The sequence below is a fragment of the Pseudopodoces humilis genome, chromosome 16 (genome assembly GCF_049639895.1).
Source record: "Pseudopodoces humilis isolate 2021_Gansu_Grassland_sample_001 chromosome 16, ASM4963989v1, whole genome shotgun sequence".
Taxonomy (NCBI): domain Eukaryota; kingdom Metazoa; phylum Chordata; class Aves; order Passeriformes; family Paridae; genus Pseudopodoces; species Pseudopodoces humilis.
Window position 1 is genome coordinate 6096303 of NC_142215.1, and position 20423 is coordinate 6116725.

The window sequence follows — 20423 nt, forward strand, 5'->3', positions numbered from 1 at the left end:
CCCAGCAGGAATGTTTTGGAAAACAAAAATATGCATACAAAATAAGCCTGACCCCCATGCTTCTTGTAATCAGATGAAAGTTTCCCCACGGTTTTTGCAGGTTTAGGTAAGTCTGCACTGCAAGAGCCAAGCCAAATCTGCTCCTGCATGGATGTTTGTGGGGAGCTGAATGGAAGTTTGAGTTGCTCAGTGCTGGCCAGCCTCTGCTCCCATAACCCAGCCTTCCGGAGGAACACTATTCCCACACGTACAAACAAAATGTGGTATCCAGGAGAGATTATTCCATCTTCCTCACATGGCTTCCACTGAAAGTCAGTGGAATTTCTCTGGTGAAAAATAAAATACCACTTGTGAGGGTTGAAGGATTAAGGTATTCCTCTCATCTTGTACACACACACGCTCACACACACACACACACTTTAAAGAAAACATCCACCACACAATTTCTAGATTGCAAATTATATATATATATATATATCTTTAAAAACTGGAGAGAACATAAACAGCCTCTCCACATATATATGTATTCACTGAGTCACATAAAATATGAAAAAAACTATATTATGTAAATCATCATATTATCTGTAATTCTCCAACTGACAATTGTTTTTATAGAGACACAGTGCATTCATTCTCTTTTTTAAAAACATATTATGTGTCTTCATTGGCTTGGTAGCATATTAGAATGAAGGCGTATGGATAAAAAATGCAGAGGATTAAACAAACCCCTTGAGTCACATTACGTTTGGGTGAATTAAACAGGATCCTTCCCCAAACTAGCATAAATAAATCCTCCTCATGGAAAAGTGTCAGCGATTTAAGGGTTAACATAGATTTGAAAATAATTTCAAAAAACATCTCATTAGAGGACTACACAGGTAAGTATTTGGAACTCATCCCCCTTTAAAAATGACAGCACGTTTGGCAAGTGTGAGCAAATGTCTTGAACTCTACTGGGTTTGAGATCTGAGCGCAGCTATTCGCAGACAGCCACCAAGCTGCAATCTGCGAATAAGCCTGGGCTGGAAGGACTTGGATACCCCTGACAGCACTGCTCGCCACCGGGAAGGTTTCCAGCAGCTTTCAAGGTATTTATCGTGGACTCGTGGCTGGTGACAGAGTGTGACTGCTGGAAGGACTCCAGCACCGCTCCCTCCTTGCCATGGCAGACGCAGCAGGTTGGAGCAGCACCCAGCCTGGCCAACCCCGCAGGGCTCCACACAGCCCATCTCAACTGGGAAAAAACCTATTGCTGTTATCAGCTTGCTGTTATCAGCTTGCTGTTATCAGCTTGCTGTTATCAGCTTGCTTTCCCTATGCCTCGTTCCCAAGCCTGTGCCGGTCTCTCCAGCGAACCTCTGCCCTCCTTGGAAGCTTGTACTGTTGCCAAAGGAGTTGGTACCCAGCCACAAGGGCTCCCTGCTTTCTCCATCACCCTGCAGGATGTCACAAGTGATCCCATTAAAAGATGCTGTCCTCAAGAATCCTGGCTGGGTCTGACTTTGAGAAAAAGACAAAAGTTTCCTGTGTTGTCGATGCTGTTTTGCAGTTGTTTCTTCTCTCATTCGTGCTCTCTCCTTGTTTTTATTAAAAAGGACCCTTGTATTATTAATATAGTTCACCCCTCCACAGTCACTATAAAACAGACTCCATATTTTCACACCACTCATGATCTTCAAGGTTATAGATAAATTTTGTCCTATGTGGTTGATTTTGGGGCACCGAGTCCCGCCCCAGATTGTCTAGGGTGAGAGTAGAGGCAAAAAACTCACTAGTGCTGAGACCACCTTCGTGGTTCTTGATGTATCTTTTATAGTTTTTCCTCAAGCACTGCCAGGTGGTTGTGTACAGGATGAATGCAAAGGACTTGAGGGCGATAGCAATGCTGACATACAGGTATCTGTAGACCACGTTGTCATACAGTGCACAGGCTCCTTGCTCGCCGCAGAATGTGCTCCAGAACAGACACGTGGAGTCAATCCCGGCCCCGAAGATCAGCGGTGGTGGGATAAAACCTGCCAAAATAAGAGAGATAAATCATGCTTTTATGATCCCTGTGATAAAGAGAGAGGACGTGACTGCAGTGAGTGGAAAGAGGGTACTTTATCAAGGTTAATAGTCCCAGCTGCAGCCTGTGATTCTAATTTTTGAAGTTCTAAATCAACCTGAATGAAGTTTGTGGATGAGCTTTTAGCTTGGACTTAATGTCTACAGAAGAGATTCCTGCTGATATCAATATGCAGCAAGGATTTTATTCAAGTTTGAGTGGCTTTTATTAAGCTTCTTGTTTGCCTAATGAGACTAAGTGGAGGGGTAAATGAAAGAGGAGGAGGACAGCCTTGCAGCTCACTCTAGAAACTGGCAATTCTGCACTTCAGGGTGTTCATATGAAGAATTTCAGCATTCCAGTTCAGCACCTAAAATCAGCCTCGGCACTGAGATCCAGTTTTGGACTGTACCCTGACATAGCAAAAGGTTTTCTCTGGATCTAAGGAAAAGAAATAGCCTCTAATAGATGTCAAAGATGCCATCTGAAAAGAAGGGAAAATTTCAGAGTGCTATTAAATGAAATATCACAGCAGGATTCTCCCACAGCCACTGCAGCTAACTACCGATGAGTGTTTCTCAATCATAGTTTGCAGCAGAGCTGCAATCTTAAAGCAAAGTAATCACTCCAAACTCATTTAACTAATAAAGGAAATGTTTTTCTTCGCTACTATCCCCCATCCTACAGGGACACTGCAGCACCCCCCCATTTCCCATTAGCCTGACGGTGATTAGGAAATCCACGTTCCAGCTCTGCACTCCCCAGCCAGCGCACGTGCACCGAGCGTGCAGCGCTGGGAGGAAAATGTGAACATTCCACGTAATGTAACCATTTCTCTACCTTCTGCTGTATTCATGGGCAGAGGCTAGAAGCAGATAAATGCTGAAAAAACCCCTGATTGATAAAGTCACTCTGGGTTAAGACAGAGAGAGCAAAGGAGAGCACTGCATCTACTGAAATCCAACAGCAGGCAGGAACAACACCCCCCTGGCAGTATCAATGCATCCGTAGGTGCTGTGATGCCTGAGACTCTATAAATACCTGTGAAAGCAGACACAAGGACTGCAGTTTTTAGACAGGAAAGTGTTTAATCTTGGATCCAGTTTCATCATTAACCTGGATTTCCGGGCTTAAAAAAGATACTTTCCTTCAGCTTGTCACGAGCAAAGTAGTGACATTCATGACATGTATCCTAAGACTACAAATAAATTGGTTGTCTTCACTGTTCCCTGTGGTAACTGAGATCTCTTTATCTTATTTTGTTGATGACTGGAACTCTACAGATTTTGTTTGATCTTCCTTATATGTTGATAAATGCAGGAATTAAGAAAGGCTATATGGGCTTTTGGTACTCATTTTAACCAGTCATTAATAGCACAAATGTAGTAAATAAAACCAGATGATAAAAAAGCAAGACAATCTGTTTGTTAGAAATACTAGTTCCAGTCATCATATCTAAAACCCTGTCTGTGTTCTGGAAAAAAATATCAGCACCAGCTCTTTGTTCATCATTTCAATGACTGGAAAATCCACGCTGGGCTGGTTCTGCTTCTAAATTAAAAGACGACTTTTTAGTTGAAACTTGTGAGCAACCTGGATTTTAAAAATTCAGCTGGGCTCCTGCCACAAACAAGCAAGAGGCTGTGCTGCAGACTGCAGCAGTGTGCCCAGTGCTGCTGGATGGCACCTCAGGGGTAACATCCAGATGTGCCAGTGACTGAGGAGCCACATTCTTTCTGGAGTAACAGAAAACCACATTTGGATCACAATTTGGAGGTGTCAGTCCCTGCTTGTCAACATGCTGACAGATGTTGATACAAAGCTTTAGAGATGTGCTGGTGTCCATGATAATTTGGCCTGGAAAGTGCTCCTTGTAAGACTTGAGAAAGGATGTATTCAGGATATTAAAGGTCTGAAATTCTTCGCCATTCCAGACAATTCCATTCTGAACCTGTGGCTCCAATGGCACTGCTTTACTCTCTTCTCTGGGAAACTGCAGTAATGCTTTTATATGAAGATATTGTTAGGCTGCCCTCTCACAGCAGAATTCCTATGAAATGAGATAATATATGCAGGAGGATACCGGGAGAATTCAGCCATGTTTCATGTTATTACAGCGAATATTAAAGAGAGTCAATCATGTTCTATCTCTTACTGCAAAGTGTTGCAAAAATTTCTGATATATATATATATTTCATAGCAGAAACTGTAGGGCTGCATAAAAAAGGGTGCTTCTCTCTTACTGAAATCTATTAGCTACGATTGCACCTTCGGGTCTCATACCTCTTGCATTTAATTCTCTCTTTTGGTTCAAGAAGCAGCTATTATCACTGTCTTCTTAAGTCAAAGCTTAAAGGTGAACTGAAAAAGCTTTTAAAATAAATCAGTAAAGCTATTCTCAAACCTCAGGCCGATAGAGGCAGAATTTGGATACCCTTCCTCATATGGGAAAGTATCTTTCTCTTCATTTTCTGTGTGTTCCAGCTACATTGCTGATATGCTTCAGGATGTATTGTCTTATTTCATGGGAATCCCTTAGTGACAGAGCAACATATAAAGATTTGACTTTAAATTCTCACCATGGCTTCTTTATTGGAATGAAAAAAAATAAATCTGTTCAACTTAAGCATACATGTCTGAGCCTGGTTTTAGAGGAATTCAGGATGCTGCTACCTCAGGAGGTTTCTCTCTTATGAAAGGAAAAAAAGAAAAGCTAAAAATCCCTCCCCTTAAGCATTTTTCCTTTGGAAACAACACCCCATAGCCATCCTCCTTGCACACTTGCCTGCTGACACTCCACATTCAGCCAGTCACAGCTGAAGTCAGGCCAAAACCCAGGAGCAGCACCAGCAGCTAAAGAAAATGCTGTGTTTGCAAGGCTTGAACCAGAGCTGACCCAGGTCACCCCAGAAACTTCCCTGTGAAGTAAGTTAACTTGATGGAGCTCTTTGTATGAATGCAGTAACTTCACCAAAATCAATGGACATCTAATTGGCTTTATTGTAAACTGGTCTGGCAGCACCATTTCCTGTTCAGCTTAAGGGGAATAAGGTGTTAATAAGTAAAAAAGTGAGGTCACTTATTCAAAGCAATGTCTGATACTGCTGGATTTTCCGTCCTGTACTCCCAGTGTCTTGCTGTAGCCTAAGAGATGGCACTTTACAGTTCCTTCCTCTGGGACCAAGGGAGCCATGCAGGGAAGGTGCTCCCTGTGCCCTGCTAAAAAACATAGATTCCACTCCCACAACATGCAGAAACCCTGGGCATGAGATGGTCCCACACAATGATGGATCAGAGGATTCTGCCCTGAATCACTGAGACTAATGAGCTGAAACAGAAGAGCTTTAAAATAGGAGCCACCTCTGCCAGAAGGGAAAAAAAACACCCAGAAACAAGCAGCAGCCTGGTATGCTCCCTTTAATTCATACATGAGGAGAACATACCGGTCCAGAGGAGGAGCCATATGCAATTTAATGGGATAACCCACAGGAGGAAACAGGGACTCAGCTTGTCTCATTTTCCAGGTTTCCTTTCAGAGACACCCAAATGAAGGGGCAAACCCACGCTGTAACACAGGTCCTGTCCCTCAAAGGAGGGTGAAAATCCACATCCTTCTACCTCAGCGATACGGAATACAGCAGTAATTCTGCAAGCTGATGACACGTTAATAACAGCTACAGAAGAGAAACTGCTTGTGTGGGACCATGGGAGAAACAGTCATTTCTCATGCAACACTGCATTTTCTTCCATTAGCACAACACAAATAGCAGGAAAAGTGCCTTCAGGAGCCTTGCTGTGACATCCCTCAAGGAGAGGGCTTGGACCCCAGTGAGTGGGACCCCACTCGTGACAACTACAGGGAGTAGAAATCAACTTTCTTCATGTTAAAAATGGAGTGTTCCATGAAGCAACAAAGGTTGGGAGGGAAGGACATACAACTTTTGTACCTACCTAGCAACCGGAGCAGCAGGAAAAGCACCCCCAGAGCGTAAGACTTGAGTTCGGGGCTCACGGTTCTGCAGGGAGGAAGGAGGGAGGGAGAGAGAGAGAGAGAAATCGATTTCTGTTGTTCTGCTGTGATTAACACACCCCGTGGCCATTCTGTGCTGTCAGACAGGATGCCACCAGCACCTCTTCAAAAAGTCATTAATGGGGCTTTTCTTCTGCCTTCTCCTGAACTGCCTACAGCCCCAAAAGTAATTGCATTGGTGATAGGTTCAGGAATTATCCAAGTCATTAATAACAACGGCTAATGTTGTCATTGGATGGGGAAAAATGGAATTCCCATCTCATTAAATCATTGTTTACAAGCTCCCTATCATGTTTTCAAGGCTCCAGATGTTGACAGCTGAAGGGAGAGAAAACTTTTGGTTCTGAAACTCCCCAGACTACTAGGAACAAGAGAGGGAGGGAGGATGGTGGACCAAAAGGTTCAGTCAGCCTGTTGATTCAGTGAGGAAGTGTTCAGCAGTAATTTTCATGCACGTGACTTCAGCATGCCACTTTGTTTATCTTGGGAAGACAGTGTTTGCAGCGTCTTCTGCTATGAACACAACCACTACTGCATTAAGAGTTACCCTTCGAAGGCACCTTAAAAAAACATTCATGGCAGGGGTGGTTCTCTGTATAAATGCACTGGAGGGGCATCAGCCAAAACTGGTAAAACAAAACCAGTAAGAGCTTTTAAGTTAAGAGAAGACCCTTCTGATCACCTGCCCTGCTCTCAGACATTCATGGGCCATGTAATACCACACCATGACTTCTGCACAAAGCCTGTGACTTCGGGATGATTTTCAGCAGTTTTCAGGCGGACCCACACTCTTTATAAAAAGCCTTTATGCCAGGAATTATATGACCTTGGAAAAATGGCCCAATAGTTAATGGCTTGGATCAAATAGGATTCTACAGTTGGGTGGTAAATGAAGGAAACAGAATTAAAAGTTTATTTTAATGAAAAAATAGATTATCACATGGGATATTCACAGGTGGCTTTTAATTGGTAGAGGTGTCCTTCCATCCACTTTTCTATATTTAAGACCAAAGTCAATCCCCACACCTTAGGCTGGAGTGAAAATTGCCATTTGGAGACATCTCCTTTCCTCACTGACTACAGCAGTGACCAAATGACTCAGACAAGACATTTAATTTGTAGACACTGAGTCCACTTTTAAATAATCATGGGAGCTGCCAGTGTTACTTGTCACTGCTCTGGACACCAAGGACACATTCATATGCCACAACTTTCTTACAGCCATGGAAGATGGCAGTTGCAAGGGAGCACGAGGTGGTATCTGGCTCAGAGCTCTCCCCTGTACATTTGGTAGCTATCAGTGATTCTGAGTGAAATTATAAATCTGGATGTGTGAATTGTTTATTTCCTACAGCTCTGAATTGACTATGTTTAATCTTCCCTTTGCTTTTCTTATTCCTTGGTATTCTTCTTCCTGGCTGGGATTATCTCATTTGAAGGCAACACTAAGATATCTCCATGCAGGATCCTAAAGGTGCTGGCAGCTTCCTTGAACAAAGAACTCTTCAAACTTCAAATTGCTTTTGTCACAATATTTATCATGAGGAATTTGATTTCCCTTTAGCTACGGGAGATGCAAAGAGAGAAATTAACTAGTAGGTGGAATATCTCATTTTGTATCCTGCAGGGAGACATGCCCTCACAGAGCTGTTCTGTCCAAAATCCACTCAAGAGTGTGTTTCTAATACAGACCTTATTGATTGAATTTTATTGGAATTTTCCAGGCAGCAGAATGGATCTGCTATTTATGCCTCTGGTTATTATTCTCAGTAAGTGACAGCTTGGACAGCTAAGTAATTCTGGATAAATGTGGGCTTAGATATATATGTATATCATGAAGTATTCCATATGTCTGGAAATAACACAAGGTCAGTTATTTGAATAAGCTGCTTTTGCCCACCTATTCACATTGGTTTAACTCAGATGTATCCTTCAGACTTCCAGGTTCCTTATGTTCTTGGACTTGGTCCAGGGTGAGAGAAGTTAAACTCCAGTCAGGGAGGTATTCACCAAAGTTAGTCTTTGCCACAGCTTTTCAATCTTCTGTGGTTTCTATGGTCTCCAGACTATCTCTAAAGGTGAGCCTAAGCCTCTCTCTCTAAGCCATTACATGGGGTGGCAATTCTGCCCCTCTCCTGATGCAGCTGTAACTTCCTTACTACCTGGGCTGGAAACTTCACATCTCTATTTCCATGTTAATCCCAGGAAAACAACCCCTGCCACCATTCTCTGCAACATCCCTGCAGGAATCATGTCTGTTTGGGGGCCCAGTTCCACCTCACTCCCTCTACCAAAGGAGAGCTCGAGCAGTTCATTTTCTCTCCAGCAGCTCCACACTGCAGGCCCTCAACTGGGGCCATGCCATGGCTAAACCAGGCACTACCAAGTGAAAAAAAAGTGGCTTAGGGAGGAAATGGCTTGAATGGAGGTTCAGTTTGAAGTCATGGGTCTGGGGACAGTGAGTTCAGTGTAAAAGGCAGAGGCCAGGAGCTGTGTGGGACCCCCAGCTCCCCACTGTGCCCCAGGGTCCCTCCTGCCCTGATCCCATGCCAAGAGTGGCCCCACCTGATGATCGCCAATCTTTTGTCCTTTGTCCCCTTGATGCACTAATGCATCTCCTACTCTGATCCTTTGCAGTACCTACCATCACTTTGGTGAGTGTAAGGAAAAAGTGATGGTGAGGAGGAAGACTGTTAGAGGGAGGGTGTTTGTGGAGGAGCAGCCCCTGTACTCAGCTGCCTCCACCTTGTTCCATCCTGATGAGGATGTGACTGATGGCCCTACTTGGTGAGAGTGATGACTGAAGCCCCAGTGACGAGGATATGACAAGCCCCAGTGATGAGGATGTGACTGAAGCCCCAGTGATGAGGATGTGACTGAAGCCCCAGTGATGAGGATGTGACTGAAGCCCTACCTGATGAGGATGATGACTGAGGGTGTCTGTGCCATGGCCCCGATCATGCTGCAGACACACATCACGCACAGGAATGTCAGGAAGGCCTCTTCGCACCCAGGGCTGGGGCATTTGCCAGGAACGACGGTGGCGTTTTCGGCAGGGACCGAGGTGAGGCACGAACAGCCACTGAGGTTCTGCAGAGGAGCACAAGGAGTCAGGAGAAGGGAGAGCTGCAATCCCCACCGCTGCCCTCTGTAACAGGGCTTGTCAGCAGCAACGCCTAATCCTCTAATGGTCAATTAAATAACTCCTAAGTGCTCGTTGTGGGGGGTTTGGAAAGAATTTCAGGAGTGTCAGAGCTGACGCATGTTGCCAGCAAGGGAAAGCTGTCCCTTGGCTTGTTTCTTTTCTTCTGCTCCTTTCAAGCCTCTCCCATAAATGTCACCGCAACAAAATTATTACCGAGTTCTACCTCTTTGGAGGAGAATAAAGAAACAATCTGTGTCTCTGTGACAAAAAAGATCCCCCCATTATGGTTCTAATTACTTTCTTATTTACCTCCGTCCTCTTGGCTGTTGCAATTAAACTGAAGTACATTAAATGCAGGTAAATCTGCAGCCCTGTTCTTGGCTGCAGGTTCAGGGCCTGCTTCCAGCACCTCAAACCCTGGGAAGGAGCCACCCACGGTGGGTGCTGCAGCTCACCCAGAGCTGAGCTACCACAGCCTGGCAGCACGGATGCTGCTGGACTCCACTCCAGGGCTAATAAACGACATCTGGTTCAGAGGGATCTGTGTTGAGCTAAAAGCTCAAGTCAAGCGAGATAAACTTTATCAATATGTAATCAGGAGGAGGGTGGAATGACTGCATTTTGCTTTGATCTCTCCAGCATCCAGGAGGATGTGAAAAGAAGCTTTGTTTGCCAGTCACAGATTTAAGGATTTTTTTCCCCCCTATTTTCCAACTCGCCCTCCTGAATTTCTGAGTGAGGGATGTCAGTGCAATTAAGGCACTCCATACTACCAAGAAAATCCTTGACCAATACAGAAAGAAACAGTCATTAATGATTCATGTCTTGTCTTCACAAGCCCGCTGGGTTTGCAGGTCACATGTTTGTATGAGGAGTAACGTCATAAAATACAACATATTGAAAAGCAGCTGAGCCTCCTCCCTTTGCCCTATACCATGTGCAAGCAGAAATTCCTGTGCATTTCTGCAAAAGGAGTCCCCTTAGGACCATACAAAAGCACACTTGCTGGTTCACAGCCTCCAAAGATAAGGATCAGCAGGGATACTACTCCAGCCTTTCTGACACCAATCTCTTTCTTCTGCATAAGAGTCAAATCATTTTTTTCCAACTAAGTGCACAGAAGGTAAGAGAGACTGTGGTGCAGGACTCCAGGAGAGTGGGAGCAGACATGCAGGTGCCTTTCTGCTGGCAAGCAGTAATTAACATAACAAATTCCTGTGCTGTGAGTTAGAAGTTGACACCTGAAGGCTCCAGAATGGTGATGATTAGCACCACTGAGGTGGTATTTGTACAGACAACAGGAATTTGTAGTTCCTGGCTCTTACTGCACTGCCAGCCACCAGCCTGGACAAGGCCCTGTGGATCAAAACCTATGTAAGTCTAGAAAAGTATATACCTGAAACTGAATAACCCTTGGACAAAATTCCCATCACAGCAAACACACAGAATTTGGTGTTTATTTCCCAAGGGCTCTTACCAAGGGACAGAAGGTACCTGTTTTGGGCAGTGGTGGGAAAGACTGTCCTCCCACTGGTGTGAATTCTTATAAAGCACAAGGCAGATCCTACCTTCACTGCCTGAAAATTTGTCCCTCAATCTGCTTTTTCAACCACTTTGCTTCAAGGTGCTGGCCCGAAGCAGAGTGAGTGGTTTGTACCAACTACATCAGCTTGCTTAGCACTGCACCTCATCCTTACCTGGGAGATCTTTGATCTTTTATTACTGACACAGTATGTAACTCACAGACATCAAACAAGGAAACATCAAAGACAGAGTTCTAACTTTGACCTGTGGAGAGGCAGTTTTTTGCTACCTGTGCCAAACTTCCATAGATCCCCTTGTCTGCAACCCCACTGCATTCACCCACTTGTTATCAAAATCTTCTGCTGCCCAGCAACCTGCACACCCAGATTTAAGTGTGCCTGTGAGGCTACACAGATGCAGAGTTTACACCTTTACCAGCATCCTGACTTTGGTGTGGTTATCCACGCAAATTATGCATGTTTTTAATTACTTATTTTTTAAGCCCTGGCTCTGACAGGGAATGGACAGGCTGGTACTTCAATGCAAAGCTGTGAGGTGCCAGCTCAGCAACTCCAGGCTGGAATTCATGTGTCTCCAGCCAAAATGCTGAGAGTCAATGGCATCAAACAAAAAAAACCACGTGGTATGCAAGGGTCACTCCCAGGAATGGCTTGAAAGAAAAGTTCTTGGGGATGCCAGAGCTCTGCCTACATGCACTGATATTCCTATGGCTTTTTGGACAAGTGCACCTCTGGAATCAGCTCAGTAAGAGAGAAGGAATGAAAAAAAACTGAGCTACACATTGCTTTTAGAAATTGTTCACAGAGGAAAAGTGAAGAGAAGCAGTCAGAAATGTAAAATGTAGTAAAGTTAAATAAAGCATTCAGAGAATTTTATGTCCCAGTAAAAAGCAACCCTTGGCTCATCACAAGCACATAACATTCACAAGACCCTCCAGACAGGTCATTACCTGGATTATAGGTTTAAAACTTGGTTTGGCAATCTGGTTTTGCCTCAAGGCCATTGCATGGCCAAACTGGTCCATAATTCTTGATAATGCCCTTTCCAGCAGATGCTATTGCTTCACCACTTTGTGTTCAAAATGTTACTGCAAAAAACCCCCACAAAACAAAGAGATGAGAAGAACCCCAAGGATGACAACGAAAAGGCAAAATAAGAAGGAATGAGTAAGAGAGAGCATGAGGGAGAGTGAGTTTTTTGCCAAGAGGTTTTCTCTTGCAGAGCACAAGGTCAGGCAGCTGCAGACTGAAGGGGCAGAGCTGAATTTTCATTACCATGCTCCTTCCAGAGGAGCCAGAGCTCTGCCTTGCACTGCACAGTGAGGAGATCGCTCCCATGCTCCAGCCACAGACCAACACCAGCTGTACACTTGCTGAAGGCTTGGTGAACTGGTGAGACACAATTTGATGGTTTCATTTAAAACCATCCTGCTGCCATCTCAGGTGTTGACTTACTGGGAGGAGGAGGAAGAAGAGGGCAGGAGGTAACACCTCCACATGTCACATATTGATGTAGATCCTTGTAGGGCAGCTGAAAGCTCAAATCTGTGGTGTTTCAAAGGGATGCCTGCATCTCTGAGGCTGGAGAGGGAATGGAGGAGACAAGAAGTTTGAGCAGAATAAGCTCACAGGTGATCTGGGCAGGGAGGCTGCACTGCCAGCAGCAAGTGTCTGCTCAGCAGCACTCACATGTGCTTTGTCTCCAGGGCAGGGAGGTTTGATATCTCCTCCAGGAGGGAGGATGAAGCCATGGAGGGATAATTGCATGTGGTGAGCACTGATGTCCCTGTAGGCACGAACAGTCCCAGGCTGACCTCCCACAGATTCCACACAGCAGTGATCACCATGCCTGCCACAGCCCCAGGCAGCGAGCAAGGATGCAGGAATCCCACCAGTCCCCACCACAGGAGCAGCAGGCAATCATTTTCAGTGTAACCCAGAAGACATTAACATTTCAGCAGCAAAAAATGAAAAAGCTGGCTTTTAAGACGTTGTTAAAAATTCCCCACATCTTCTTTATACAGAGATAGTTTGGTCTTTAAGAGTTTTCTAAGGGAAATAAACTCTTAGAGAGAACTGAAAAATTCAGAATGTCTTTGGATGGAATCTCTGCTCCCCTGACAACTGCTCTTGTGCCTGCCTCAGAGCAAAGCAAGGAAAGAGAGAACCAAGAGGAGTTAAAGGAGAGCTTAAACAAGGGTGAATAAAACCAGGATCTGCTCACAACTGTCTAGGAACCAGATTCAGGGAAAGAGCAAGAGGAAAAAGACTAAAAGGGTTGGGCAGGGCAAACATGGGCAGGTGGAGAAGAGAGGACATGAGGAGCAGTAGGATAAAAGAGAAGCTGGTTCCTCAGCTGGTTCCTCAGCTGGTCCCTTCTGGGCTGGGAATCTTTTGCAGAGGATGTGTTCTGCCACTGGACACCTGTGCAGATCTCCTATCACGTTCCATGCTGAGGAGGAAGACCAGGGCAGGAGGCTGTGAGATCCTGTCCTGCTCCATGGGTGACCCTGGCAGTGAGTGGGCATTTTTGGAACAGAGTGAAAAACAGGGGCTCAGGCCCACCAGAGGTGTGGGGTCAGCTTTTGGGGGTGCAGCCACCGCTGGCTGTGGGTGAGCTACTCTACCAGACATGCAGGAACCTCACTTGAGCTCCCAGAACCGTTCCTACAGGCACGAGGTCCCCAGGAGAGCCCACTCACCGTGCTGCTGCAGCCAGCAAAGCAGGCAGATAAGTATGTGACCCCGTCTGCCCCACACACTGGAGTGAAGGAATCAGTTTGGCATTCACAGTTGTTATTGCAGGGGGAATATGGGTCCAGAGATGAGGTTGGAGTTGAGCTGCAAGACAAAGAGAGAAAGAAATTAATGGACAGTGTGATTATCAGCCAACTGCTGCCTTACAAAGATGCCTTGGAGGGGGATAGTTAAGGCAAACACATTACAAAAAAGCAGTGGGCAAGCTAGCTGGGTTCCAGGTCTAAGAAATCAAGGCTACAGCCTCTCCTTGGAGACTGAAATGCCATGGCCACTATCTCCTTGCAAAAGAGAATCTAATGCAAGGCTTGGGCTGCCCTGTTACCTCAACAAGAAGCCTCATGGAAACGCAAAGAGATGCTGTGGAGACTGCTCTGTGTTTTTCTGCAACACTGTCAGGAGCTGACAGGCTGAAGTTGTCATCTAAAGAGCTGCCACTGCATACAGGAGCACTCAGGAAGAAAATACCAAATAAGTCTCTCTCCAAGTCCTGTGAGTGCAGGATGTTAGAGGGTTATGTGGGCCTCATTTCTCACATTAAAATGGGCCTGCAACCACAAACACTCTCTCTTCACCATATCTGTATTTCCAGGTATCTAAAACCTAGTTCTACAAATTCCCCTCAGGCACTTAAATCAATGTACAAAGCAGTGCATGTCCCTTACTGCCAGGACAAACCAGACCAAATGCTACAGAGATTCCTGTGAGTACAGACTCGGCTCTGGCACCTTTTGATTCAATTTGACTGAATTTCGGATTTTAGTGAAATGTCATCTGCAGGTACTCAGCTCTCCCAGTGGTGAGTGGCATGGAACATCCCAGACCAAGAGCCCATACAACACTGCCTTCTCTATGCTTGCTCTAATGCTGTCTGAAGGCCAGCCCTGCCTGTCAAGGACATGGATTTATGCTGGTAAAGCTCCCCTGAACCCTCTGTGGACTCACTTGTTTCCATAGGGAACAGTAACCCCTGCCACAGGTCCTGTGTCACACCCCAGGAACAGGAAGGACACGTAGCAAGCTGTGGACACCAGGTTCACCAGCATGGCCATCCTGATGGCTCCCAGAGCAGACAGGCTGAGCTTCTTCACCAAGAGGCCACCCAGGAATATGCCCAGACACGCACACGGGATTGCTGTCATCCCTGCAAGAGGAAAAACCAGTTAGCAAGAGGCACGAGCAAGGCCCAGTGAACTACACTGTGACAGGGGTGAACTCTCCAGCAGCCAGATCTGTGCTCTGGCATGAGGAAACCTTGCAGTGAACAACTGCTGGAGCAGCACCAAGCTGGGGCTGCCCAAAAAAAGGAACAGATGCAAACAGGCACGCTGCCTGTTTGCAGAACCCTTCTGCCAGTTCTCATCCATGCTGGAGAGAATGCCAGACTTGCTGAGCTTGGCCCAGCCTGACCTCAGCAGCAGCAAATAAAGTCAAGAATTTTCTAAGGTGTCTGGAGGCGCTGGATGAGCCTTGCTGGTGCAACTCATAGTAGTCTGGTCTTAGAGACTAGGCAGGACCAGCATTTGAAAATATGAAATCTCCCTAGAAGAATTTTCATTAACTGTTAAATGCAAAATAACAGCCAGAAGTGATTCCCTTTCCAGCACAGGGAGAAATTACCACACTATGCTTGTTTGGGGTCACTTTTATCCCTTTGCTGCCAGCTATAACTCAGATCTTGCTCACCTGAACTGTGCTTAGAAAAGAATCCCAGTCCTGGCATTTCTAGACTCCCTTAAAAGCCATGTGAGAAATATGATTATAACTTTGTTTAAACAAGTTGCTGTGAGAAACACAGAGATACCCAAGTCTCCTTTCCCACTCTCAGGTCAGAAGCAGGATGTGCTCTGGCTCATGGGTGATCCCCTCTTTGCTGGCCACCCAGCTGAACTCACATGCTGACTGCCCAGCCAGCTCCCACCAAACAGCTTTTTCCCTTCTCCCACTGGGCCAACAGTGAAGCTACTTTTTCTTTGCCAAGCCTTTAATTTTTAGGAAAGATGGAATAGCCTAAGAACTTTGAGACCTCTGGCCTTCTGTCAAATCGTATTAAAATTCACTAGCAAATTCCCGAGTCGCTTGGGGAGGCAAGGCTGACTGAAGGGGATTGTTTCTTTTGGAAAACCGTGCCAAAACCAGAAGATATCAATGAGTTTAATAGGGAAATAACTGTCAGGAGAGCAGCTTGCAAACTCCTTGTTATGATATGAAGATCCACCCATGTCCTGATGTCCCAGTTTTTGACAGATCACTGCCAGCTGCCCATCTGGCGAGCTGTGGTCGCAGATCATCCAAGATCAACTTGCAGATATCTTAATTGGGTGCTGCTGAGAGAAGGGCTGTCATAAACAAATGGCTGGGCCTGCCTGGGATGAGCAGCAGCAGAAAATAAATGAATATTCTGCCATCGGTGTCCTGACAGGGAACAAATGAACACTGAGAAATCAGAACGTGAAATCACAGCAGCATGGAATGGTCAGAGAGAAGGGACATTTGAAAGACGACCAAGCTGCACTAACTCAGGTATTTGAACTGTTCATTGCAATCCTGTCCTTTCCAGGCCAAGGGGAAAGCAGTGACAGGAAACAGGGCCTCCTAACCCAGACAGAGATGGGCTGCACAACTGTGGGGCACCAGAACCATGAGACAAGCAGTTCAATGGGCCACACTATCACTTGGAGAGCAGCTGCAGTCTGGGCAATCTGACAGCCCATTCCTGCTGCACCTCACAGCCTCTCCTATCCTGGCTGTCCCAGGCTGCTTCCCACACAACAGGCTTGGCCACGGGGGAAGTGATGGCAGCAGGATGCAGTGGAGAGCGCAGTTGAGGAAAAAGGATGCTGGGGGTCTGCTCTGAACCCTGCAGCCATGGCACAGCTGAAGCCCAGCCCTCTCACTCACAGACACATTTCCACAAGTCAGACTTTTTGGGCAGCCTGGCAGCAGTTCCCAGCCATGCTGAACACGTTTCAACACCTGTGGATGCTTGTGATGCTGTGGAGGTTTGGTGTCCCCGTGGGTACTCACCCAGGAGCTGGTTGGCAGATGAGGTGGTGAGGTTGAACTGCTGCTCCAGGTACTTCCCCAGGAAGGCAGCAAAGCCAGCCACCACCGCAATCTCCATGCAGGCTGCCAGGATGATGCAGGTGAACACAGGGTTGGAGAGCAGGTGCTTAGTCACTTTGGGGATCACTAGAAGAGAGACAAAAAGGGAGAGGTGTTTTTGTGTAGACTTTACTTGAGGTGCTGGAGGTGCCTGTCTCCTCTTCTGAAGGGAAAACCCACTTCACATCAGGAGTAATTTCCTGTTCTCACAGACAAGCTGCTTCAAATGTGGGAACACCAGAATGAAGTGAAACACCCAAAAAGTGCCAGCTAAAGATTCAAGGACCAAGAGGGTGCAAAAAGAAATCATCTGTGATTATTTACTCTTACAGATGATTTTGAATGAGGAAAATTTCCAATATTGCTTTTTGTTTCCCCCATAGGGAAGTCAATCAAAACCTGGTGTGTTCTTTCTTCCCCTTCTCCTTTCCGTACCTGCTCCCTGTGAATAAAGCTGAGCCAGCCAACAGGTGCCATCAGTGCTGTATTCAGCATAAATTCCTGCAAGCTTTCAGACACAAACCAACACAGCTCACATCTGTTTTTTCCTACTCCTGCAACCCAGATTTGCTTCATTTTCCTGTTCCAAACTGGCACACTCACTGACGGTCACCTTTCTGCAGCACATGTGGGTGTTTTCAGCAAGCTGAAACTCTCTGGCTTAGCCTGGCCCGTGGATACCCATGGCACAAGGGTCCTCCTGCCTGGGACAGGCTTGTCAGTGTGTTCCCACAGCCTAAAGCTCCTCCAGCCAACCAACATCCTCCACGTAGACTCTCCCATCCTTAAGAGGGTGGAAGAGGACATGCTGAGCTGTTCACTGTGTAGGACACACATGTGGCTCTGCTTTCAAGGAGACCCCTTGGCTCTCCCCTTCCAAATCATCATTGTCCAGAGTCCTCTCTTCTCCAATCCCATCTCAATTTCCCATAAGCAAACAAGAGTTACCCTACAAAGGGAAATCTGGCTAATGAATCAGATCGCACGTTTTCTACTCCAGCGAACATTTTAATTATTGTCGAGATAACACAGCTTGAAGAAGAGAGCATCCCAGTACAGAAGAGAGCCTTGCTTTGTCTCAGTACCTGATGACTAATTTCTCCCTGAATTAAATGTGAAAATCATTAAGTTTGAAAATTACCTTGATGTAGTGTAGTGAAGCCTCAATGGACCCCTATTTGCATTTTGAAAATCCATCCCCCACATTCCCTGCGGTGTACCAGGGGCTGGCAGATGATGTTTCTCTGGTGCTGGTTTATGTTTTCCCTCAGGAATTTTTTTGCACTGGCCTCAGCAGAGAATGCAGAGCTCTTTGTCAAGGCTCTGCTTGGGTGCCCGTGGTTCTTTCTTGGGGACAGTGGAAAAAATGGTTATAATTGGGTTTGATCTACCTTTTTTGGAAGAGGTCACTCCACAGTTTCTGGTCTCTTTATATCAGAAATGTTTTTCCAAGCTATATAAAATTCCTGCTTCTTGAAGATTTACTGAACATAATTAAGGTGCAAGAGGCATAGCAATTTTTAGCAGAACAGAGGAAAAAAGAAAAGAAAAAAGAGGAAAAAATACTGTGTGGGAGGAATGGGGATGGGGGAATTCAGACATGGATAAATTTCAGAAGCCACCTGCTGCACCCTTCAGTTCTTTGGTGGCCACCTACAGAATTTCCCCTTCTTGCCAGGAAAAATATAGAAAAGGCAAAGATGGACTTGGCAGTACTGAGCTTGAAAAGATGTATTTAAGGTATTAATGACTGTTGTGCCTCAGGAGTTCAGTTTGCTCAAGATTAATTGATTCCTTGAGATGCAGCTTTGTGCCAATTTAAATCCAAAGACACTGAGGTTTGGCTCTAACTTTATCCACCAAACAGTAGTGGTGACAGCCTGCTTTTTGCAGGACGGAGATAAAGATCACGGACATTTATTTCTGAAGCTGGCACCCAACCATCATGCACTACCAAGGTCAAAATCCATCTTCTGTGCTTGGGGTGGACAACAAAAATTTGCAGATTTATTGCAGCATCTCACACAGAAGAGGAACCACTCCTAAGTGCCTCATCTGGCAGTGCAGGGCTCCAAGTCACAGCACTTCATCACCTAAAGGGGCTACAGGAGAGTTGGAGAGGACCTTTTGACAAAGGTGTGTAGTGACAGGACAAGTAATGGCTTTAAACTGAAAGAGGGAGGGATTACATTCAATATAAGGAAGAAATTCTTTAATGTGAGGATGTGAGACACTGGAACAGGTTGCCCAGAGAAGCTGTGGATGCCCCTGAAACTGTTCAAGGCCAGGCTGGGCAGGGCTTTGAGCAACCTGTTCTAGTGGAAGGTGTCTCTGTCCATTGTGAGTGTCTGGAACAAGATGATCTTTAAGGTCTCTTCTGACCCAAATCTTTCTGTGATTCCACGCTCAATGCTTCTCTCCTTCCTGTGAGTTTTCTGGGACAGATCCTGTCCTCTGCTGAATGTCTGACCACTGTCTACTGCAACAGGACTCTGCACCATCAGGCAGGTGTGACACAAAACCCAGTGCAAAGAGCGCACCAACAGCCCAAGCAGTGTCTGGCAGCCTCCACCATCCCCTCAGCCAGGGTCAGCTTGTTCTCTTTCATCTTCTAAAGGAAATGACAGGAGGTTCCCAATAGAATTGAATATCCTTTCATCTTGCTACTGCCATTTGTTAAGATCAATCATTTGACACTGGCTACTGCCTTATCTGTCTCAGTTCTTGAGGTGAAATACCTCTGGGAAAAGGTAAAAAGTCAGCAGTGAAGTTTAAAAATCTCTCAATGCACTGGAGTGACATGCTTTCAGCTGCCTGGCATATGGTGCTGGGTATGGGAATAGAAATGCCTGATGGGGGACAGTGAAGCCCTGGGGAACACAACAGCTACAGATGGTGCTTCTCCACTGGAGCCAACTCAGCAGGAGTCGTGGTAAATGTTACCCTGCACCTTACACTTTGGAGCAGCCCTTTGCAGCTATAGAGCTCAACTGAAGTCCATTTGCAAAGTGGGAAAAGCCTTTTGGAGTCCAAAGAGTCTCAAAAATCTACTTGGAGAACCCACAAGCTGAAGCAGACACGGCATAGACAGACTCAGCCTCCCAATCCCAGAAGGAGGAGCTCATTTACCGTCCTCGTCCTGCTGCACCCGATATGCTCCAGAAACGGCAGCAGAAAAGCGATTCCCACTGCCCTCTCAAGATGCACTGAGGAGAACACAGCACCTCTTTTCACTGCTGAAATACTTTAATTCCAACTCTTCAGACCACCCGTGTACAGCCTTGGTCACAGGATCATCCACAGGCTGGGAGGGACCTGGGTGGGTGTCCCAAAGCTCTCCAATACCCCCCACCAACCCCGTGACTTCCCACCTTTTCACACTCAAGCAACACCCGTGCCAAGGCATCAAAACACACCCCCTGTCTCCCTCTGTGGGGCCTCTGTGGATGACAGGCCAGGGGCTTGACAAATGCACACACTTATGTACCACCAAGTAGCTTTGATTTGTCACTGCACATCGGGGAGTACCGGGGATAATTGGCAACCTCATTACACGAGGTTTAACTACTCTCCAGAAACGACAAACTATAATCATCACGTTGGTGCTTGAAATGAATTGTTTGGAACATTACAATCACCAAGGCCCCTGTTTCTGGTTGGAGCACCCTACAGAGACATGTTTTCAATTTGCAGTAAAGATGAAGAACACAGAAAGCAAAGTAATAAATTAGAGGGAGTTTTACAGCCCAGTCCACCTAGGACAGTGTGGTAAGGAAAAGGCAAAATGTAGTATAG

At 45.9% G+C, this 20423-nt stretch overlaps 1 protein-coding gene across 1 annotated transcript in view; it reads right to left on the minus strand.

The window, feature by feature from the left end:
- Window positions 1-443: 443 nt before the first annotated feature.
- The window catches only part of SLCO3A1 (solute carrier organic anion transporter family member 3A1), a 129276-nt gene continuing 109296 nt past the window's right edge, over window positions 444-20423 (minus strand). The window contains exons 5-10 of the mRNA XM_005521594.3: window positions 16551-16715; window positions 14469-14667; window positions 13469-13607; window positions 8992-9167; window positions 5999-6063; window positions 444-2015 (exon numbers count right to left, since the gene is read on the minus strand). Of these exons, the coding sequence (XP_005521651.2) occupies window positions 1636-2015; window positions 5999-6063; window positions 8992-9167; window positions 13469-13607; window positions 14469-14667; window positions 16551-16715 (1124 nt within the window). The 3' untranslated portion in view covers window positions 444-1635. The remainder of the gene's footprint in view (window positions 2016-5998; window positions 6064-8991; window positions 9168-13468; window positions 13608-14468; window positions 14668-16550; window positions 16716-20423) is intronic.